The sequence below is a fragment of the Pelodiscus sinensis genome, chromosome 10 (assembly GCF_052426305.1).
Source record: "Pelodiscus sinensis isolate ZL-2025 chromosome 10, ASM5242630v1, whole genome shotgun sequence".
NCBI classification, from domain to species: domain Eukaryota; kingdom Metazoa; phylum Chordata; order Testudines; family Trionychidae; genus Pelodiscus; species Pelodiscus sinensis.
Window position 1 is genome coordinate 5,359,890 of NC_143061.1, and position 24,596 is coordinate 5,384,485.

A 24,596-nucleotide genomic window follows, 5' to 3' on the forward strand; every position below is an offset into this window, starting at 1 on the left:
AGGGTGAACTGAGTAAAATATGTTGCAAAGGAATGCTGAGGTTATCACCCCTTCCCCACTCACTATTCTACAATGGAGAGCTGAGACTTCCAGATGCAAGTCAGGTCTGAAAATGCCCCTCTGAGAAAAGGAACCCTTGAGTTGAAAGGTATTGAACTGATATTTGTGGCTGTGTGTGTTTTCAACTTGTTTAAATTCACTGGAAAATTTTTACTTGGTTTCTTGGGATAACAGATGAAGATTACAATGCAGGATTGTAGCTACAGGAGAATTCTCTTTCATGTGGAAGACACAAGGCACTGAGCTAAGAATCAAAAGGTCATAAACAGTCTAGTTTGCAGTTAACACTGAGCCGAATGCATTTGGTTTTACTTCTTGTACCACGTGCCTTCGATTACTCCCTCAGATTCTTCCTGTTTGCTTGCTGCTGTCATGTTACAATGGTTTCCACATTCATCAGATGAAGCTTCTGGCTGAAGCTGAAACCCCAAAGTGCGGATGTTGTTTAAGTGATTTGAAGGCCGCAGAGGCTCACAGCTTGTCTGAAGCACCATCACATTCTTTAATTGCATAAACATAGGAAAAGCCTGCTCCACAGCACTGCGTTTAAAGGCCGGTGCCGCATGAGTCATTTGAAAAGAGTTCCTTTTCGGGAGAGTTTGGAACACTCAAAGGGCAAGTCTTTCGCGCATGCGTGTGTATGTGCGCGTGCGCTCAGCGACAATTTGTTAAAGGTTTCTCAGCCTGAAGATCATTTTTACAGCCCAATTGTCATATGACTTGAGATAAAGGATGTTACAACAAGCAGAGACATTATGAATAGCTTTCAACCTTGTTTTCATTTGTGGAACCCTAAACATTTCAAATGGTGCGACGGTCCAGCCAAGCATTTCCACTGATGGCAACTGCAGCAGGATCACACATGGAGAGAAGGGATTACTAAGGTAAGCAGGTCTCAAACCATTGTAAGGCCTTAGTGATTAAAACCAACTCCTTGAATTGAAACCTTTATTTTCAACATTGTAACTTTATACACAGGCTAACTGCCCTTTTATTGAGCAGGTCTACACCAGCAAGGGCTGCCCTTTGAAACATGCCATGAATGTAGCTTTCCATGAAGATTGGGGCCATTCTACGGTTTGAAAGAAAACTGTTTTTATTTACCAAAGAGAGAGTCTTGTGAAAATGGCCTGGGGCTTCATCCCAAGCCCAGCAAAGCCAGTAACGGCTGGTCCATTGACTTACTTGTGTGCTGGGTCGGGCCTATACTGAGCATGCACCGTAGGAAAAGTCCTTAACACTATACAGGTGTCTACTTACAGAAAAACTTGGCTTGCAGGTGCCAATATATAAGTGCATACTTATAAGAAAACTGCTAACTCCTAAAGGAAGGCCAGCAGAGCTTGTGACCTCGGTAGGTCATGTTGATCTGGGTTGTTTCTTTTCCCTTTTTATTTCATTAAATCCAAGAAACGGTTAGTGTAACACTAAGGGTGTAACCACAATGTGTCAGGAGTTTCAGAACAGGGGACAGAGCTTTCTCAGGGGCCAGACCAAGACCAGGGCATGAACTCCCATAAAAACTAAGGACCATCACAGACCTCCCCACCTTCCACTCCAAGTTCAAGGCAAGTTTCTTCAACCTGGCTGCTCTACTGTACACGCACAGTGACAAGCATAGTAAAAATGTCTAAAACAAAACACTACACTGCACATATTTCTCTTCCTTGCAAGAGGATGAAAACAAAAATGACAGATGTCAGCCATATATCAGAGGAGTAGCTGTGTTAGTCTGTTCCAGCAAAAACAACAAGGAGTCCAGTGGCACTTTAAAGACTAACCAATTTATTAGGATATTAGGGCATAAGCTTTCATGTCACTTAAAATCTGAGCACCTTCTGTAGTGCATTAAGGTGATAGTCATAGTATAAAACTTCTACAAAAAAAATGAATATGTTAAGTATATAAATGTTAACTTGGTGTGCATGTAACCTACTCCCCTGCACAGATCATTAATATATACTTGTTTTTCTATATGTAGCCTATTATATTACTGATTTCCGCAAAATATATTCCATAAAACCTACATAATATGTAAACCAAGTGCTGCTGTAAAAAGTGCTGCTGGAACCTAAAAGTTTGCACTGCCTGATTTTAGGTTATATTAGCATCAGTTTTGGCATTCAATAATTAATCATCATAATTTGTATCACCACTTCAGCAATGAAAAATTAAAAAGAAAATGTTACAAAATATGTGATCATTGCTGCAGCTGTAGCTAAAATAAATCTTATTCCTAGAGCTGAACTAAAGTTTTTAATGATGCTGTTGCACAAAGAGATGGGAGCAAACAAAAAGGGTCTTGTTAATTTCAGCTCCGTTAGAAATACATATGAGTGGAGAATCAATGTTTGTCAAACGAACAAAATCAGTAGGGAAGAATTTTTTATACTCATTACAGAGAACGAAGAGAGTAAAAACAACTGAACAGCCCTGTAAGTTATTAATTAGTGTCTTAAGAGCCAACAGAGCCCAAAACAAGAACATACAAGAACACGCCCAGAACAATGAACGCTATTTTCTAAATCCATGCGTATATATCTGCTTGATTCTGCGTTTTCTTTTACACTCAGTCCAAAGACTGGGGCGTTAGTCCCTTCCGCCTCCATCTATTGTGCCTGCTCAAAATGCTGCATAATCAACATGCTTTTTTTCTTTTTCAAATTAGTTGGCAAACTGCCAAATCCTGAAAGTCTTGGTAACACTGCCTATCGAAAATTCCTGAATGAAATGAATAGAAATCATTTTCCCAGGGAGATCTAATTGGAGCTGGTTATTTTTAGCAACTGAAGGAAAGCGGGATTTGAAAGTAACTTAATCTTGATTTGTTATCAAGGATCAAACTATAGGAAACCCACGAAAAGGCCTTGAAGCTGGAAAGAAAACAATTGCAGGCCAGTCTTTGGGAGACGGATGGCCAAGACAGAAGATAAAGGCGGACACAAATGCAAAAAGCTTTAACAAAGTTGATGACAAAAAAAGCACCCGACGATGAGGCACTCTGCCTAGTACTGGAAAGAGCTATGGAAAAAGCTGATGTAAAACAGAACTGAGTGGGTAAGCTGGGCATGCAAATGCTGTTGGGCTTCTATAGTACTAGCTTTGGCACCAGCTCTGCTCCTTGTGTTGGTACAGGGTGTGGAGTGCGTCCTAGCATTGCTGTATTGGTGACCTGAATCTGAACTGGAAGAGCCAACATGCATTAAGAAATGGACAAAATATAATCCTCAAATCACTGCCATACAGTCTGCGGCCAAACAAAACAATTAACTTATTTCTTCTCACTGCCAAAGAGAGGACACCAGACTTAAACTTTTCTGTTTTCCCCCTTAGGGCCTAGATATAATTTTGAGCCCGTTTCATCAGTACAAAAGGAATAACTATTAAGCCACGCATCTCCCTTTTTCAGACCTGTCTCCGGCCTCCAATTCCTCTAGATACACCGCCAAACTGCAGACACTGAAATCTTTTCAGAAAGCAATTCTTATTCTCTATTTCTCCTGGAAAACCTCTGAGCACCTGTGACTGGCCCACCTGGATCACCACCTACCGTGTTAACCATTTGTTCCTTCAGTGGTTCCTTCTTTCTGAAAAGTGCACAACAGTTCTTTCTTTCTTCCTCCTATAGTCACCTCAGTTTTTCATCTGTCCCCATTTGTCTCTTCTAATTAAAGATGTTAAATTTAGATTAATGAACTAATCGAATAGTCATTGTAATTTGCATAGATTATTCAATTAGTCAATAAGGGCACCTCTGCTTTTGAAATGTAGCACGACCCCTGCCAGCTCTTGGTACATTTCAAAGGCAGAAGCGCAGCGGGGAGCCTGGCCAGCGGGGGGCTGTTTGAGTCCCCAGCTCACCCCAGGTTCCCGGCAGAATTTCTGCTTTTGAAATGTAGCAAGAGCCCAACTCTTCCTACATTTCAAAGGTGGAAGCGCTGCCAGTTCCCTGCTGTGCCCCAGCCCCTTCTCCTGAAAGAGATGGTGCTAGGGGGAACCTGGTTTTAAGCCGCCTCTCCCCAGCACTGGATCCTGCTACCACCCTTGCTGCCTCTCTCTGATAGAGGCAGCAAGGGGAGGAAGCAACTAGTCGATTCACTAGTCGATTATCTGATAGCATTTTTCAGATAATTGACTAGTCGACTAGTCACTTACATCCCTACTTGTAGCACCTCTAGGCTGATGATTCTCAAATCTGTTTTCCATTGCAACATATCTTCCTGTCTCATTGGTATCATTTTTGGAGGTTCTGCTGTTTCATCAAACTATACATAGTTATGGTTCAGCTCCCCATCTTTCCTCCCAACCCTTCTCTCTTTCTTCTCCACTGCCATTATCATCCGTGTCAGATTTGCAACCATGGGGTCATGTTTAGTGACGCTCGCATCCATGTGTGTCTAGGCCAGGGGTGGGCAATAGTTTTTTTTTAAGGGGGGGCCTGCTTCACAAATTTCAGAAGCGGTCGTGGGATACCTAGAAGGGGCAGGACTGGGGCAGAAGGGGCAGGGTTGAGAGTTACCCTGCCTGGAGCTTTGCTTAGCCTAGGGTCCCTGCCCCTGAGTTCTGGCCAATGGAAGGGACCTGCAGCAGACAGGAGGCTGCTAGCCTCCTTCCAGAGTTGTCTGGGGTGGAGGCTTAGAATTCACATAACAGGGCTCTCAGCTCCTGGCCCCGCTGCTAACCCACTGCCTGGCAGCCGCCCGGCAGGCACAAGCCCATTGGATTGGTTGTGCCGGGGGCTGCAAGCCCTTTCGGTTGCTTCTATAAGGGTTTGCGCCTGCCAGGTGGCCGCCAAGCAACGCAACCAACCAGCAGGTGCAAGCCCTTTAAACAGAAGCAATGAAAAGGGCTCCTATGTCCCAGGCAACGTGCTAGTAGCCCTTTCAACTGTTTCTATTTAAAGGGCTAGCGCCTTCCCTGTGGTGGCCATTGCCTGGGGCTGGGGCCGGGGCCAGGAACTGCCGCGCAGGCCAGATAAAAGAACTAGGCACGCTGGATCTGGCCTGCTGAGAGGCTCTTGCCCAACCCTGGTCTAGATCTTACAAAGTCCTGCTGCTGCTCCCTCCTCACTTTTATAAAAACTAACCCTTCCTCAATGTGCCTTCACCCTGAAATGGTTTTCCACACGCAAGTAGTCTCCTGGGCCAACTGCCACTGAGTCTTCCCCTCTGCACTCTGCTTTCCATGTTGCTCCTCTCTAGCCTGAGGTGACAGTAAGCAGATGCACCCTCGGGCACAGCTCTGGCAAGAGCCAGCAGCGAGCTATTTAAAGAGCTGGCAGGGACCCAGACTGTGCCTATAAAAAAAAATGTTACTTTCACCGCTGCCAGTGTAGTCCATCAAAAATACTGTAGATAATATGAACTTCATTTGCCTCTCAACCAGATTATTCCTTTATACAGATCCTCTGCTGCCTCCTTCTCACCTACTGAATCTAGTGTCAGATTCTAATTCTTGCCTTCAAGGCTTTGCCTCTCTTTCTGCTGGTTTCTTTTCACACATCCCTTATTCCATCAGTGTGCAGCAGTATCAACCCTTAATTTCATTCTCACTCTCTCCCCTTCATGCTTTCTCCCATGCCAGCCCTTCCTCATTAACTCCATTCCTGAAAACCTTATTCCACTAGGCCTTCAAATGCTCATCCCTTCACAGTGCTTTTTTGGTGACGGTACTGCCCGGTACTCAGTACCAGCACCTCCAGTCAGAGATCAACAACATTTCCCTGGAGTACCGGCACTTTTCTTTTTTTTTTTTTAAACAAAAAAAGCACTGCCAGTCAGTATTATGCCATCCCAATGAACACCCTCCTGTGGTGCTCCCATTGCACTCAGAGCTGATTTGCATCTCTCTGAGATGGCGAATTCCCTGAGGAAGAAACCTGTATTGCAGAACCGCACTGAGCAGTGCTCGGATGGTAATTAATCATTCAACACCCAGAACAATGGTGATGTAGCTCCACTTGCTCTTGTCTTATTTATATTTTTCCCTGCTTCCCCCAGCATGAGAGAATGTTACGAGTGCTCTCATTGGAGATGTAAAGGGGTAATCGGTTACCCAGTAAGCACTGTCTTGCCAGCAGCCTTACCGGCATGCTTACAGGGGTAACCAGTTAACTGGCTCCCAGCCTGAATGGAGTGGCCTATGGGTGGTCCCACTGCGCCAAAGGCCGCTTAACTGGTTAAACATACGGTTTAACTGGTTAACATGTTAAAAAGGATTTTACATCCCTAGTGCTCGTACCCTTTCATCAGAGGCTGTGAAACCTTCCTAGGAATGACAGGTCCCGGTCTGGGCATGCTCAGTAACACCTTTCCTCTCTAGCACGCTGCCCATCTCCACCATTCTCACCTGAAGTTCTAGGTCTTTTTCTTTCTTGACATCTTGCAGTTGTTTTTGGAGGGATTTTATTGCCTTTCTTCCTTCCTGCTCCCTAGAGGAAAAAGCAAAAGGGAAAAAAAACTACATTCCCTTGAATTCAGCAACCAAGAAGGGTTGGATTTCCCCAGGGAGAAAGCTTCTTTCCTACTGATGCGCAGTGTTTCAGCCTACAAAATACAGCCCTGCTCCTCCTGCTTGCTCTGAGAACTTGTGGACAGGAAAGCTCCCCAGGATTCTGTAGTACCACAGCATTAGCCACCTTTCCTTGGCTGGTTGGCAAACTGGCAATTTCTGTCCACTTCAAGCTTCTGCTTGAGCTAACGTTCTCTCTGTGGGACTGTAACAAACTCCTGTTGGCTGCAGATCACCACAGAGGGAAAACTTTAACACACTCACTAGTGGCTTACAATAAAAGGTAACTCTCTGCTAAGAAAGGTAGATCTGCCACCCCTGTGCTAGCAGCTCTCCCCTGCATAAGGAAAGGCAAAGGGCATGTCTGTGGCATTCTGGTGGCCGGATGTGGGCAGGAGGAGATGTTTTCACTGTAGATAGGGCAGTAGCTCCAGAAGTGAACATTTATGGAGTGCGGAAGAAGCTGTGCTCTCTTGTACACTGGAAATGAGAACATGTACTCAGGAGCAGTGGTGACTGAAGCTGGTAAGATACTTAACACAAACCTAACCTGATGATGACAGTGTGGAAGTTAGACTTCCTCTCTTCCTCTCTCTGCACAGCTTGCAGCAGGCTTTGAAACGTTCCTGAAGTCTGCATCTCCTGCAAAGTTTCTGCAATCACTTCACACGCATACTGCCTGCCGACAAGAACAAGGAGGAACACAATAGCATCATAGACAAAGAGGGTATTTTCTGGCTATTCAATGCCTGGCTCAAACATACAAGCTGTTATTGTTCACTGCTTTAAAAAAAGTTACAGTACTGTCCTTCTCTTCTGTCAGGTTCTTACACCAAGGCTAGCCTACGCTACAACAGTTTGCTGGCTTAGCAATAAGGGCTAAGTGTGTGAAAAAAATCACTTATCCACCATAATTATGGCTCTGGTGTAGACACAGTTGTTTCCCATTGTAACTCCCACTTGTACATCTGGAGTATCTTGTAATATGGTGGAGGTGTTAAGTATCTGCTTTAGGAATGTGCAGTGTGGTTGAGTTCTCATTTTACACTGAAGTTACAGTAGCACTAAGACCTACTCAGGACAGAAACCCATTGTGCTGGGTGCTGTACAGACATTTACACAAACCTGGTCCCTGCCCTGAAAAGCTTGCCATTTATCAGCCTGTAGAATTTCTTGGTGCGTATGTGATTAGATTCTAGTGGCTATTTTGCATTTATTTGGGGTTTTTCACTGAATTTCCTTGAACTCCTTCATTTGACTTTGCTGCTTAATTATATAGCCATGTTTTTCTAATATATGGGCCTAATTTTAGCACTCTCATTGATGAGGAATCTATGTGCTCAGTGCTCTCAAATCAAGCTATCTAATTAGGAGCCTAAATATGGACTAACACGGTATATATTTTGTTCCCTTTTTTAAAAAAAAGTCTTGACCCTGATGTGTTTGCTGTTCTGTAAAGCAGGATGGATGCGCAGCAGTAACAGTGTTGCAATGGCATCACAAGGGATACTAAGTGAATGAGCGCAAAGACCACATCATCCTTCTAAACTAATCTGTTGATATATTTGCTAGAGCAGCGGTTTTCAAACTCTTTTTTCTCATGACCCGGTTGGTGCCTGTGACTTAACATCATATGAGTAGAAGGTGGGCTCCAGGGTGGGGTGTATGAGCGGCTTTCCTTGAGCAGATCCTGGTCAGCGGTGCAGCAGGCGGTGCTAAGGCAGCTTCTTGCCTCTCCTGGCACCGCTGACCATGCTGAGCCCCAGACGCAACCAGCAGCAGGTTCCCAGCCAATGTGAATGCAGAGCTAGTGCGCGGGGCCGGGCATGGATGGTTGGTATGCAAGGTGGGGGAAGGCTTTACCTTCCCAAATTGTGAGGCATGGCTCCATCTACACTCCACCCCCAGAACATCTGCTGTAGGAATTCTGGGAACGGAGTGTTGCTGCCCAGAGTGCCTGCCCTCCCAGTGCTCTGGGGCTAGGGCTGCAGGGTATGCCCTCCTCCCTCCCCCAGCTTGCCTCCTCCAGTCCTACCTTTACCAACTGCCCATGGGGCAGGGGCAGGGGCAGTGCATGGAGCCCTGTGCACTTTCTCTCCTGCCCTCCCCTCCCCTGGAGCCAGGCCTGCTACACAGTCTGCTGTGCCAGGACAGGCAAGTAGCTACTTCCACTGGTCACCTGATCCCCCTGCAGCAACGAGACCCAGTGCCTGGCGTTCCATGACCCAGTACTGGGTTGTGGCCTGTAGTTTGAAATCCACTGTGCTAGAGAAACCTTCATCCTGAACATTAAACCCGCACTACTGATTGGTGGCAGGGATCAGTTTGGAGTCTGTTAAGAAGACCAAAACTCATTAATACTGGGCCATACTTCACAAGCCTTTGAGAAATGAGTTGGTAGAGTCCTAATGGACAGGTATCCTAGTTCCCCTACCACAGTAAATGGCCTTCTTGCTGTCACTCTAAGCAGAAGCCAGGACTGAATGGGCCTTGAAGACTAAACTCCCTATTCCCTCCAGGTCTCAGTTAAAGCACATTAGCACGGAGGAAGATGGAAGCTTCTACTGCTACTATCTGTTCTGGAAAACATGAAGGACTTCATAGTCTTTAGGTCTGTTATCTGGCACCCCTCACTAAAGGTCACAGTCCTCTCTGATCACTTACCTATCAGACTGAACTTTTCTGAGGTTATCTGAGGACACAGCACTCTGCTTTTCAGCCCTACTGAAAAGATGATTGGCCCTTTTTAGATCTCCACTTGTCTCCTGCAGCTGCTGCCCCAGTTCTGTGAATTTCAGTGATTCGGAGGGAACTGTTGGCCTGTTCTCTGACCTCGCTGACATAAGTTGTTCATATTTAGCCCCCAGCTCCTTCTGGCTCTTGATGATTTCATTAATTTCTTGGGCATCAATCTACAGGGGAACAACAGAGACATATATGCTTGAAGGATAGAAGATAAATGAAAAACTGCAGTGTTATGTAACAGAAGAGGAAAGTTTATTAACCAATAAACTGGACGAGAATGATGTCCACAGTCACTGATACAGAGAGGGGAGTCTGAAATCCAAAGTAATGCAGCTGTGAAGGGTCAGGACCCTGGGATGCCAGCTGAGGTGCCTAAGATACTACTGAGCCTGCTGCCTTAGTCAGCCTGAGCCGCCTTTTACCAGGTCTTGGTGAGCCAGGCTCTCAAGCTTCCTCCAGCAAAGCCCACAAGCAGTGCCACAGCCAACTGCTGCTAGAGATGCTGAGATCACTTCTGGGAGGACTCAGCTAAAGGGATTTATTACATCACCCAGATGTTCACACTCCCTCCCCTTAAGGTACAAACCGAAAGTTATATGAAATTTGTCTTCTTCCTTAATGTGAAGGAAGGTACGCACCGCCCAACTCCACTCCAGTTACAAATTACACAAACTGGAATATATTGTAAACTAGAAATAAGTGTATTAACTATGAGAGGGGTATATTTTAAGTGGTCAAAGAGATAGCAAACAGAACAAAGCAGATTACTAAGAAAATAATACAAAGCGCACAATCTAAGCTTGATTCAGTAAAAACTGATTACAAATAATTTCTCACTCTTGATACTGTTTAAGTAGAGTCCTTCATTGGCCAGGTGTCCCTTGACCTGGGTCCAGCACCCTTTGAGTTACAGTCCTTTTGTTTCCAGGTGTTTTCAAGTATCCTTTTAGAGTAGGAAGGCAAAGGTAAAGCCAGCTGCAGATTATCATTGTTTTCCTTCCCTGCTTTATACATGTGGAAACCATTTCATATTTAGCTAGAAGCCATTCTGTATAACAAAAGCCATTTCAGTTTCTTGTGTCTGCACATATACTAGAGGGAGTGAACTGGCCTTCATCGAGGTGGGGTGTTAATGAACTGTTTTAAGCTGAAGCCCTTACTCCCTAAAACCTGTTTCTTTCTTTGCTGATAATAATTTCTCTTTGAACTTCGCTTTGATTTCTTGCCCTGATGTCAGACTTGTTTGGTTAAGGGTATAAAATACTAGGATTGATTGTGTTGAATAGCCTTACTGGACCCGGCTCTGCTGGGGTCACGCTTGGCTCACTTTGCTTTATTGATCAAGAAAGCTGTTTGTTAGCTGCCTAAACACATGGAAGTCTTTGCTTCAACATACAGAACTAGAAGATTTACCCAGCATTACTCGGATCCTTAACTCAAAGAAGCTTTGGTTTTTTTCATTCAAATCATTGTTCCGGGTGAGGCTGGGGATGAGGGATGCAGGCTGCCCCAAGGAGTTAGAACAACCTCAGCCTTCTCTCATCATAGCAGCTTGGGGCCAGGTGAGAAGTGCTTGTCTGTGGCAGCGGCAGCAGGCACAGCTGGGGGAGGGGTGCATGTCCCTTGGCTGGGGGACAGACAGACAGACACACACACACATGGCCAGACAAACTCTCTGAAATATATAGTAGCTGGATGTCCCTTTCTCCACCCCTGCCCCTGCTGATCCAATATGATTATAGCTGTCCTGGTCCCAATATCTGGCCCCTTGCTGCCCCCTGTGGTCATTTTACAGTATAACTGTGCCTCCTACCAGGCTCCTCCCTTTATATGTTATGAGAAACAATCAAATTCCATGCACATCCCATTATCCTGGCACAACCAAACCTTGACCTTGTTTTAAGTTATGATAAAAGAAAGCTGCATACCAAATGTGGTGGTCCTAGCTCTTACCATTTAGGAGGGTTTCTTGAACAGAGTCACAAATGGACAGACAGACAGATGCACATTTCTAAAATATATAGTAAGATTTCCATAAGGCAGGAAATCTTTGTTTGGTTCATCAGAACAAGGAATTGGTTAGTATCAGGTGAGCGGGTCACCTGACTTTGTCATCCATGAGCCAGTAGCAGTATGGAAGGCCAGGATAATTCAGTCCATTGTACTAACAGATGCGCTTTTGCATTGTAATCTCTGAACAGTAAGTAGTGGGAGTGACCGAAAGCAGCAAATATGAAATACATGCATGCATGCAAAGTGGAATAATCATACTCAGTAAATCGAACCTTTCCAACGATATCTTACCTGAGCCATTTCTATTATGCATATCTCTATTATGACCAGGGCTCAACAGTGTATCTACTCTCCCATAGAAAGTAGATTTCACTGGTTGCCCCATTCACCAGTGGCGCGCACATGCGCAATGCGGGGCTGGTGCATGCACAGCGCGGGGCTGGCGAGTAGATTTCACCACGGTTTGTCAAGCCTTGATTGACATTCATATCAAAGCATATTTTCACAAAGCATAAGGAAGGCCATGTCACAACAGCCTTTATTTATTTATAATGAATGTTTGATTTTGCCAAGACCTAATCCCTCCTTAAATTTAAAAACAGGAGCACAGGCCTATGCAGTCAATAGGACTATTCAAAGTGTGTAAAACAGCGTCTGCGAAGGCCTGTGCAGGACAAGTACCAAAGTGAAAAGTGAGGAAAGAGGAAGGGTCTTTTCTCATGTAACTGCTACCAGCATCACCTAGAGCAGCAGTTCTCAAATTCCATTGCACCATAAGCTCCTTTTGACAAGTACTATTTATGCAACCGCAAGAGGGGGACTGAAGACTGAGCCTGGCCGAGCCTTACCGCTCTGGTGGGGGAGGAATTGGGCAAGGGGCATGTAACTGTAGCTGTAGATCGTGGAGCTTAGGCTTGCATTGTAGATTTGCTAGGGTCCAAGGTCAACACCAGCCTTGGCAATCCCATTAAAATAGGATCACAATCCACACTTTGAAAACCACTGACCTAGAGCTTTTCCCCACCTGCCTTAGTTCTATAGCAATTACTGTGTATTGTGCTGCCTTCCCAAGGAAGTATAAGTGCTTAGTGAACATATCTATTCTGCTGTTTTGTGTCATGGAGGAAACAAGAATCAGGAGGAGAAGTGCAGCATATTGATAGCTCCTGTCATAATAAGCTATATGGAAACATTTTGGTTATTTTATGGCAATCAAAAGTGGCAGTTGGGGGAAAAAAGATAGGGATCTTCCACTGATGTAAATGATCATAGCACTATTGAATCAGGACAGTTATCAGCTGAGGATCTACCCCAGATGTGTATGTGAGTAGATATATAAATTGTAAAAACAAACCGTATACTGACAGATGCAAATATAAAACTAGTTCAAATGAACAATATTAAAATAGTTTGAATCTCAATTTCTTAAATGACTGTACTTAAGAAAAATAGGAGCTTGACAAAGAAGCTGCTTTAATGTAATGTAGTATCTACAGGCACTTAGATAGGTACCTTAAAATCCTAGGATAGTTCCTTAAAATCCTAGGATACTTCCAATACCAAAGGATGGAAAGTGTGTAAATTGCATGAGGTGCCCTTTGTTTAGCAAGAGAACAGTTTGTTTTTTACAGCATAGACTAGAAGGCAATTGCACTACATTTGGCCAATGGAAACGCTCCATTCCTCTGTGCAGGCGCATGAAATGAAGCAATGCACCCTAGTCACTGAGTGAGAAAGTTAATGAATTATAAGATGATGTGATTATTGCAATATTAAAATGTTATAGCTACGAGTGACTTCTATAGCTCTAACAGCATTTTAAGTGCTAGGCAGAAGATATGAATCCTTACAATGAAACTGACAATTTACAAATGAAAACTGGGGGAATGGGGAACAATAGCAAATGACAGAGCAAAGGAGTTAGCACATAGCTTGCTGCAGTATGCTAGCTGCTCTCTCTATTTGGCTCAATTTTCATTGACACTATTACAAATTGAACATGACAGGAGGAGAACACCCCCTAGAATCCTCTGTGTTTTCTCTGTGGGTATTCACTGTTAATTCATCACAAGCTTTCCAATCTGTATGTGGGAGCAGGTGCATCTAGTCCTTAGATCTCATTTCAGAGAAGGAGTGCCCTCTACTGTATGGCTTAAGCATCAGGCTGTGAATACAGCGCACACTTCACATTCTGGATATTCTCTGTCACTGTTTAAGAGATGACTTGTTCTTGAAAACAGACAAAATTAAATTTTACTTGACTCTTTCTCTCTCTGCTGATACTTTGGCATGGAGAGCAAAATAAAATAAAGCCACATTTGACCAGATAAGCTAGATCCCAGTAGTTCATGCCACCTCAGTCATGATGCTTCAGTTTCCAGTTCCTTACTCTGAAGGAAAAGTTTAATAACCGCTTAACCTGGAAATTGGCTGGTGCTTTAGATATAAGTTATGATTCTTGAGGTGAGGGCAGGGATCAAAACTATGTGCCTCTCAAGACTGTTAGGTCTACTCTTGTAGTCTATCACCTCCTTTGCCACTCCAACATCACCTTCAACTGCCTCCTTCTCCAAAAACAGCTCCATAGTTCCATTAGAATGAGCTGCCATCTCCTTCAAATTGCCCCTCAAGACCAGTGTTCCCTCCAAGTTTTGTGGCAACACAGCTTCACATTTGTTTAATCAGCCCCCCTCAGTCAGGGGCTCAGTGCAGCAGCTGATTGACTGGGAGGGTGGGCTGATTAATCACCTGTGAAGCTGTGTTGCCACACAGCTTAGAGGGAACACTGCTCAAAATCCACTTATGCTATGATGCCTAATATGAAATCAGCCAGCTGATTGAATAACTAGGCTAAGGGGCAGTTGGTTTGTTATAGTTTGAAAGTGAAATTTTCAAAATAGTTCAGCATTGACTCAACTCTTTTCCCCCTGAAGTCAACTGGAGTTTCATGAGTGACTTCTATGGGAGCAGAATTACCTCAGTGCTGAGTGCTTCTGAAAATCCTATTCTTGTTTTTTCAAAAGAGAATGCGAAGTATAAACAACCTCGCTGTGTTTGATCGTTTCCCTTTCCTTACTCCTTTTCATCTTCACTGTTATTTTAGATGGAAAGTTTTTTGGCACAGGAACCATGTCTTTGTTTATGTTTGTGCAGTGCCTAGCTGAATGGGAGCCCAGTCCTTATTAGGGCCTCTGGATGCTACTGCAATGTAAGTATTAACATCACTCTCCAACTGAACGACAAGGTGATGTATTTATAATGTTCCTTCTCTCCTGGGCCGTAGGGTGCGTAACAATGAAAATATATCAACGTTTCATTCTGAGAAGAGTCAAAAGAAGGTAAGAAGGAATAGCATAAAGACAGGAAAGCAAATAAGAGAATTTGAAAAATAGAGGCACCTACATTGCTGATGTCTGTCCTGCCCTCATAGGAGACTGGCATAATATATCCAAGAATAGCAAGCTGATCAAGACAGTCCTCCAGCACAGCACAGATTTGCACAGCTTCCAAAGGGGAGACTATTTCCATCTTTTTATTTGCCATGATCTTGCTAAGAGGAACAAGCACAGCACATGACATGAGAGATAGCGTGTAGTAATAATGGTTTAAGTAATACTAGATACTGAAATAGCCTTAAATCTGCAGTCTTTCCTCTCTTTTCTAACTGTAAGCATACCCTGTCCTGCCCTCATTACCCCAGAATTCAGGCTTCCCCCTAAAGGAACATAGTACATTTGAACACAGTGGGAGCCTGAGGACTGTACTTAACTCACATTAACAAAAGATTCACAGATATATATGGGCAGTCAAATTGGTGCAGTGCTCCAAATTGGGAAAAGGCCTGGCCTTCCAGCTCATATTGGAGCATCTAGTGCTGAGATCTGTAGGCTCCCAACCATTTTCAAAACGAAGGGGTTTGCTAGCTATGTTGAACTCCATAAGCTGCACTTTTATCAAATTAGGCTTTAAACTGTTCCTCATCGTTGCATCTAATATTTTTGGATTATCCCGTTGACGTCAATATGAGTTGTTCAGAGTTGAGCACTTTTTGAAAATCAGGCAAGAGCCCATGTATGGACTGAAGAAATTAAATTTCGCCTCCCATTTTTTAAAATCTGGAACAAATTTATTCCACTGCTTATTGGGCTCTTAGAAGACATTCAGAGGTGAATTAAAGCTAAATAACTGCACAGAACACAGAGAGCCAGGACTGGTGGCTATAAACAAACTTTATGGGACAGTGGGAAACTTAGCAACACCCATGATAAGTGGACATCTGACTAATTGAAATCACGTTGGACCTTGGATGTTGCCAGACTCGAGGGCTATGTCTACACTGGCCAGTCTTGCGCAAGAACATAAGCAAATGAGGCACGGCGATGAATATCGCCGCACCTCATTTGTATACTAAACGAGCCACCATTTTGCACAAGAAGGAGCAGTCTACACTGCACAAGAGCCGTTCTGCCTGAAAATAAGCGGCAGAACGGTTCTTGCGCAAAAACCCTTTGTGCAAAATGGTGGCTCATTAAGTATGCAAATGACGTGCGGTGATATTCATCCCAGCACCTCCTTTGCATATGTTCTTGCACAAGACTGGCCAGTGTAGACTTAGCTGAGAGGTTCAACCTGTAGTGGGTTTTTTAAAAGGCAAAATAATTGTGATGAGACTCATACAATTTAAACTATAAATTTATGTGGCTTATTTTTCAATAAAAAGAAGCAAATGCCAGTCCAGATCTTAAGAACACTTTTTATTTTTGCTTAGTAAGTTTCCAGAATTATTTTTTGGTATTTGAATAGCTGCTTCTGGTCCATGTTAACAACCTACCTCCCACAAACGAAACTGCCACCACTGCACATGTACACGGTGCACACACCAAAGAGACTGTGTTTGTATAGCAATCTAGCCCAATAGGACTCTGATTCAGATTATGGTTTCTGGGTATTAATGTAAAGTCTAATAACAGAAGTCTCCACTTGTCCTTATCTGTCTAGTGTTGGACTTAGGCCATGTTCAGAATTTCTTGAACAAACATTTGAGGCCTGCAAAACATTACAGTCCAAGTCTGCAAGCACGCTCTGGAAATGGATCAAACCATGCCCCTCAATGTGATTAGCAGGATTGAGGCATGGTTATGCTCCATGAACACTACAGAGGTTTAGATTCAGCAATGTACTGTATCCACACTGGAATTAGAGTGAGTTGTTTTCTTCAGCAACTTCTGGACTTTCAAAAACTAATTTAATGTTAGAATGTGAATTTAGTTTCAAATAGGCAGAAGATGAATATAACTTGTTAGCTCAGGTCTACCAGCTTTCCACCAAAAAAAAAAAAGCCCTTTTGCGCAAGGTCCCGCCCACCCTGAGAGCATCCTGACAGCCAACACAGGCTCCCCCAGGGATGGAGCTTGCTCCCACATTAGGAAGGCAGGATAAGGGCCCCTCTGAAGGTAGGGAGGAGAGGCTGTGGCATTCACCTGGAGAGCACACGGTGGTGGGGCCAAGTCCCACCCCTGCCTCCACCCATCCTTGGAGTGACCAGACGGTCAACACGGCATAAGGTAGGTAGGTGATGTGGGTTCTTGAGTGGGCTTGGGGATATGGCATTTACCTAGGCTGCACAGGGTGGTGGCTCAAGTCCCACCTGTAGCTGGACAGCCAACATCAGCTGCTCAGGCATAAGGATCTTGCACAAAAGGGGTTTTTTTTTTTTTGCACAAAACGGAAGCAGCTATGCTGCTTTTTGCGCAAAAAGCATCGGCAGAAAATATGCTAATGTCAGAGTTGCTAATGCGTCCTTATTAGCATACTCTCTGCCGCAAAAACTTGTAGTGTAGACAAAGCCTAACTAGGAATACTATTTCACTTGTCATTTCTTCTTTCCAAATTCTGATTGTCATAATGCCTGAAAGATGCAAGTGAATGTCAGTTGCACATTTTTTACCCAGGTTAGTGCCAGCATAATCCCCATTAGTTCACGTGTCAGAATGGTCAAGTAATTCAACTGCCTTTTAGACTTCTGGATCCAAAACTAGGAACACAGAAGGCTGTCCCCATTCTGCTTGTGCTGTCACCTTTTTATCGGTCTGTATAGACTTTGCAAAGCTGGCCCCATTTTTCATAAATAAACTCAGAAATGTCATTGGTCATAAAGAGTGTTTTTTTCCTTCTCTCATTTTTTTCATGCAGTTCCAAATGCACAAACGTGGGACTAGATGTTCAGCTTTGCTCCAGTAGGACTTAAAAGTAGCCACTTACTAAAAAGACAAAAGTATTCTCCTCCGTTAATCCACCTCCCAGAGAGGCTGTAGCACTGTAACATCACGGGTTAGGTTTAAGGGTTAACTACTTTATAGATTTTTCACATCCCTCAGCAATGTAACCTGAAACAATACAGTGACTTTGAGATCCATTAATGAGTGCCCAGGCATGCTGGATCTCAAAGTCAATGTATTGTTTCAGGTCAATTCCACAAGCCAACAACACAGGGAAGCCTTAGAACTTAACTTCATTTACAGGTTTGACTCCTATCAGAAAGGTATGACTAGAGACATTGGCTGGGTGGCCCACTACATTCCACATCCTAATAACATAAAAAACCAAACAATGGGTATTTAAGAACAATTTACACTTTCTCTATCAGTTTCATGTAGCATGGTCACTCTAATTGACTATTTCTTTCCCCTTTTTATTCCTCCGTTCTTTTTCCTTCTCTCTTCCACCCACCCTCCCCCCATCTCCTAATTATTTAGAAACTGGACCTTTAATAAGTCCAGTTTCATTCATCTGAAGAAGTGGGTTGTGCCAATGAAAGCTCATGATACCATCTACAAACATGTTTTGTTAGTCTTTAAGGCGCTGCTAGACTATTCATTGTTTTTTATGTTTTTTTCAGTTATAGAATAACTGGGCTACCCCTCTAAAAATGTCTGAGTACGCTCATCCTACTTTTACATTTTTTGTATGATATTTTATCTGTGACCTGTACAAGTAAATGTATTATCAAACACTACTCCTATGACTATAAACTTTTGAGCTATCTGAATTTTTTCACTATAAAGAAATAAGTTCCAAACTTCCCTAATTATTTTTGCTGATTAATGGCTTTGCCTTAGTTTTTGAAAATAAGAATTTAAATCCCCTATCATTTTCTCACTTAGAAATTCTCTGGAGTGCCTCATTTGTCCTTTCCCTTCTACTTTAAGCTTAGTATGCTTAGTCTATGTAGCACAGATGTCTGTACACTTTCTGGGAGGTCATTTATTGTAAGGGAATCATTTCCCTTTTATTCCAATTTTAGTTGTAGCCTCTGTCCATGTGACTCTCCACGGACAGAGGCTGCTTCATAGCAGCCTCCCCTGCCCCCCCTTGCTGCTGCTGGTGAAGGCAAGTGGCACTGAGGAATTGGTGCTGGGGGAACCGGCTTTTAAGCTGGCTTCCTGCAGCACCAGCTCCTGCTTCCCCTTCCCCTCTGCTGCCTCTGATCCAGAGGCAGCAAGGGGGGGAGGGAATGTATGTGCTCAACAAGATTAACTGATAAACCTAGGCTTATCAGTTAATCCTATAGTCCACTACACATCAACATCCATAACTGATAACTACTCTTTGCTGACAGCCACTCAATCAGCTGTGCATCCACCTTAAAGAAATTTCTTCTAGACCACATTTCCACAGTATGCTTATGAGAATCATAGAATCATAGGACTGGAAGGGACCTCAAGAGGTCATCGAGTCCAGCCCCCCGCCCTCAAGGCAGGACCAAGCTCCGTCTACACCATCCCTGACAGATGTCTATCTAACCTGTTCTTAAATATCTCCAGAGAGGGAGATTCCACCACCTCCCTTGGCAATTTATTCCAATATTTGACCACCCTGACAGTTAGGAATTTTTTCCTAATGTCCAATCTAAACCTGCCCTGCTGCACTTTAAGCCCATTACTCCTCGTCCTGTCCTCAGTAACCAAGAGGAACAAATTTTCTCCTTCCTCCTTGTGACACCCTTTTAGATATTTGAAAACCGCTATCATGTCCCCCCTTAATCTTCTTTTTTCCAAACTAAACAAGCCCAGTTCACGAAGCCTGGCTTCATAGGTCATGTTCTCTAAACCTTTAATCATTCTTGTCGCTCTTCTCTGTACCCTTTCCAATTTCTCCACATCTTTCTTGAAATGTGGCGCCCAGAACTGGACACAGTACTCCAGCTGAGGCCTAACTAGTGCAGAGTAGAGCGGCAGAATGACTTCACGAGTTTTGCTTACAACACACCTGTTGATACAACCTAGAATCATACTTGCTTTTTTTGCAACAGCATCACACTGTTGACTCATATTCAACTTGTGGTCCACTATGACCCCTAGATCCCTTTCCGCCATGCTCCTTCCTAGACAGTCGCTTCCCATCTTGTATGTATGGAACTGATTGTTCCTTCCTAAGTGGAGCATTTTGCATTTCTCTTTATTAAACCTCATCCTGTTTACCTCTGACCATTTTTCTAACTTGCTAAGGTCATTTTGAATTATGTCCCTATCCTCCAAAGAAGTCGCAAGCCCACCCAGTTTGGTATCATCTGCAAACTTAATAAGCGTACTCTCTATCCCAATATCTGCATCATTGATGAAGATATTGAACAGTACGGGTCCCAAAACAGACCTTTGCGGAACTCCACTTGTTATCCCTTTCCAGCAGGATTTAGCACCGTTAACAACAACTCTCTGACTACGGTTATCCAGCCAATTATGCACCCACCTTATCGTGGCCCTATCTAAGTTATATTTGCCTAGTTTATCAATAAGAATATCATGCGAGACCGTATCAAATGCCTTACTAAAGTCTAGGTATATGACATCCACCGCTTCTCCCTTATCCACAAGGCTCGTTATCCTATCAAAGAAAGCTATCAGATTAGTTTGGCATGACTTGTTCTTCACAAACCCATGCTGGCTATTCCCTATCACTTTATTACCTTCCAAGTGTTTGCATATGATTTCCTTAATTACCTGCTCCATTATCTTCCCATTATGTTATGTGGAACATGTCAACAGCTTTCCTAAAATCCAGATATGTCATGTCTACAGTTTACCTCATCCACTGGGCCAATAAGCCTATTAAAGAAAGAAATTAGGTTGGTTTGGTTTGGTATGATTTGTTCTTGACAAATCCATGTAGGCTACTATTTATTATTCTGTTATTTTCTAGGTAATTACAACCTGATTGTTTAATACATTGCTCCAGTATTTTTCCAGGTATTGAAGTTAAGCAGACTTATATATAATTTCCCAGGTTCTCTTTGTGCTTCTTTTTAAAGATAGGCAATATGTTTGCGATTCTCCCATCTTCTGGACTGCATCCATCCTCCATGAGATCTCAAAGATAATCACTAATGGTTATAAGATTAATCTATGAGTCTTAAATGAACACTGTCAAAAGAAATCACATTGCAAAAGTGTCTTTTACATAATTACAGCCTAAAATGTTAAAACAATGGCAATATACCTCCTCTTGTCATAGAATCATAAGGCTCGAAGAGACCTCAGGATGTCATCGAGTCCAGCCCCCTGCCTAAAGCAGGACCAACCCTAACAAAATCATCCCAACCAGGACTTTGTCAAGGAGGGACTTAAAAACCTCGAGGGATGGAGATTCTACCACCTCCCTAGGTGGTAACCCATTCCAGTGCTTCACTACTCTCCTAGGGAAATAGTTTTTCTAATATCCAACCTAGACCTCCCCCACTGCAACTTGACACCATTGTTCCTCATCTGCCAGCTGTCACTACTGAGAACAGCCTCTCTCCATCCTCTTTGGAATCTCCCTTCAGGAAGTTGAAGGCTGCTATCAGATCCCCCCTCACTCTTCTCTTCTGCAGACTAAATAAGCCCAAATCCTTCAGCCTCTCCTCTTAGGTCATGTGCTCCAGCCCCCTAATAATTTGGTTGCCCTCCACTGGACCCTCTCCAATGCATCCACATGTATGTTTATTCTATTCACTTTGACAATGAAATTAGACTAGTAAATCAGGATAATAAAAAAATTATTTATTTCTTATGTTCAGAAACTAGTAATCCAAGGAAGAAATGGAAAATGTAAGTCCCTCTGACTGAATTTGGCTGGTCATAAATGCCTTAGATAGTTTCCCTTTGGGTTAATGTGCACTAGTACAATGTTGTGTGGAGATATGTTTTAAATTAAAAATGTGTTTTATTCATGTTGACATTTTTAAACATAACTTAAATGTTGAGTCTAAACTACACAAGACTAGTCTCTTTGCATCTGGTTTATATAAAGTGTGCAGCCGCAAAGATGACAATATGATTCAAAAGATTCTCCGTGAAAAAGCCATGATGTTAATATGCCAGCACTTTTGAAAGAATAATAAAATTGTTGAAGGTTCTTGTAAGAAAAAGTGATTTTGTTCTATATGTGGTCAGGATTTAATAGCTTCACCTCCTCCCATCAGCAACTTCTATGGAGGGGAGAATAAATTCAAGATACTAATGACTTTTAGGAAACTTAAAGCTGGAACATAATGTCAAGTATCAGAGGGGTAGCCGTGTTAGTCTGAATCTGCAAAAGCGACGAGGAGTCCTGTGGCACCTTATAGACTAACTGAAGTGTAGGAGCATAAGCTTTCGTGGGCAAAGACCCACTTCGTCAGATGACATGCATCTGACAAAGTGGGTCTTTGCCCACGAAAGCTTATGCTCCTACACTTCAGTTAGTCTATAAGGTGCCACAGGACTCCTCGTCGCTGGAACATAATGTTTCTCTAAAGCCTAATGTTGTCTTTGCTTCTCCTATATGCTTCCTCTTATATCCATGTACTCAGCAGAAGTTGGTGCCAAACCAGTAAGTTCTGCTAGCCTTTATATTCTATTATAGATGTGTAGGAAACCACTGTCTGGTGCACTGAGAAATATTACAAATTAGAAGCTCTTCTAGTTGAATTCTGTTTTTAATGCAATACACACAGAAATTACCATCCTGATTCAGTCACTGGCATCAACACTAATTATTGTACTACTCATCCAAACTCCTTGATCAGTCTTAATAACAAGAAAGGACAAAGCATGTTGCTTACAGCATCCCCCCAAGATTCTGGTTTGATGAACAAGTTATCATATGCTTTACCTTCTGTCCTATGGGGAGGGGAAGTTTGGAAATAATTTTAAAAGCAACCATATAAATGGTGTGGCCCGGTAGCCTTTGGGTACTACAGCAGACACAGTGCCACGTGAAAGCCTTGTTATTTCTTTTCCTGTCCTACCACCTGGCAGACTGAAATAGCTGCAGAGGTGGGAAACACAGGAAACACCTTGCATAACTCTGCAATGCCTCCTTTGGCCAATTAAGAATTGATGATAGTGATGGAAACCAGTGAAGAAGTTCAACATAGAGGTGGCCACTTGTTCCTTAACTCATTGTTTTGCCAGAATATTGGCAGAGTCAGACTGGTGAGTTCACAGAGCAGCTGTTGAGCCTTAAATCAGAAACATCCTTGCTTTTGGAGCTTCAGGGGGTAGCTGAGTTACTGTTACAGGAAAAAAAACAGCAAGCCATTATTGGCCAATGGCTGTACAGACCCAGTGTTCCCTGTAAGCGGTGCACTTGTGCAGCTCAGGAGGGATTCAGATGCTGCCTAGCTGATTAGCTAGCAGAGTGCTCACATCTAGGTTTTTTCTTTCTACTGGTAGTGCACATTCACACATGCTTTGGAGCACAGAAAATTTATTTCACACATGGATGGAAAAAATCTGCACATGGATGAAATAAAATTAGAGGTAACATTGTACAAAATCATTAATAGCCCTACAAATGTTAGAAAGCAAGTTGCTGATTTAAAAAAAAAAACAAATACTGATAAATTAGAATAATTTGGCTTCTTGACTTTTTACACGACTCACTGTAGATTCTGTTCTGAAGAAGAACATTTGTTTAGCCTCTAATTTCTAAAGGCTGAAGGGAATGAGAACCAAATGGAACTGAATGGGGGTGGGGAGGGAGCATGGAAGAACTCCTACGTGGAATTTAGCCTGCATAGTATAGGTGAAGACAGGGGCTTGGGGCATTACTGTCTGAGACACCAACCCCATTAGAAACTTGTGGGATTTTTCAGGTAAGACAGGTATCACATCCTTTGGCTATACAAAGAGGCACTTTGGATGCTTTCTGGTGCTATTATAAAAAGAATAATACCAAGATTTTTTTTCAGTACTAACTTTCCTGCTGCTTCCTCACTATAGAACCCTGTGAGAATAATCCAGAAGCAGCAGCTGGCCTGGAGTTCAATGACTGTAAAGCTCTTGCAGGGGTCATATTATGAGGGCACGCTAGTGCAAAGGCATGCATTTTCAGCAAAGTTGGATCTCACCACACTGGATCCTCTCCAAGATCCAATGGTGCTAGAGCCAAATCCACTGATGCTGACAAAATAAGGATTTGGCAAAGAGAGCAGCACTGCTTTTCATAGTCTCTCTGTGGGAACAGCCCAGTGAACATGACCGCCAAACCTGACCAAAAAGTCTACATCACATTTTCACCTTGCCTGAAACAGTTCCTCCGGTGCTTTTAAAAAAATGTCTAGATCTTGTTAGGTGCTAAAGGTGTTCAAATGCTTTACTGCATCGGGCCCTGAGACTTTCCAGATTAAATCTGCAGCCTTCAGAAGTAAGGGGATTATCACAGAGGCAGTTAAATTTTTTAAAAGCATGTGAGCTACTTGGGAGTCTAAAACCTATTTTAAAGAGTGAATTAGTTACTTAGAAGCCCAAGTTTCAGCTAATGTCACTTTTGAAAATAGAGTTTAAGCTGCTAAGTCACTGAGGGCAAAAGTTGAATTAAGCTACGCAACTTGAGCTACAGCAATTGCATACATAATTCAGCTTTTGGCACTGTCTACGCAGCAGGAAATCTTCACTCTTCCTTTGACTTCTCTTAATTTTAAGCGTGATATGAAGGTTACAGGAATTGGAGTAAGAAATCCTCCAGCCTGACATTATTCCAAAGTAATGACTTGCAGTGTAGATGCCCTCTTTGTAATGCTGCTGTGTAGACATACCCTAAGGCACTTTTTAAAAATTTACCCTAATTCTCCAGTGGCCTTAGCTGCATGGACAGGCATCAGCAACAAGGCCCTGATTCTGCCAAGCAGTTAAGTGCATGCTTAGTGCACTCCTCTTCAGAAAATCACTTAAACATGTGTTTGTTCCAATGAAGCCCAAATCCTCAACCCAGGCCTAAATGAGGGATTAAAGGTAAATTTTAAAGTT

General features: G+C 43.0%; 1 protein-coding gene across 5 annotated transcripts in view; it reads right to left on the minus strand.

Moving 5' to 3' along the window:
* Window positions 1-24,596, minus strand: part of DRC9 (dynein regulatory complex subunit 9) — a 37,986-nt gene that overhangs the window by 11,964 nt on the left and 1,426 nt on the right. For 3 of the 5 annotated variants that reach the window (XM_075938182.2, XM_075938185.2, XM_075938181.2), the window contains exons 3-6: window positions 14,731-14,878; window positions 9,235-9,482; window positions 7,121-7,249; window positions 6,409-6,490 (exon numbers count right to left, since the gene is read on the minus strand). In XM_075938182.2, the coding sequence (XP_075794297.2) occupies window positions 6,409-6,490; window positions 7,121-7,249; window positions 9,235-9,482; window positions 14,731-14,871 (600 nt within the window). In that variant the 5' untranslated portion in view covers window positions 14,872-14,878. Of the gene's footprint in view, window positions 1-6,408; window positions 6,491-7,120; window positions 7,250-9,234; window positions 9,483-14,730; window positions 14,879-20,327; window positions 20,433-24,596 lie in introns of all 5 variants that reach the window. The other 2 variants (XM_075938184.2, XM_075938186.2) reach the window with 2 other exon arrangements.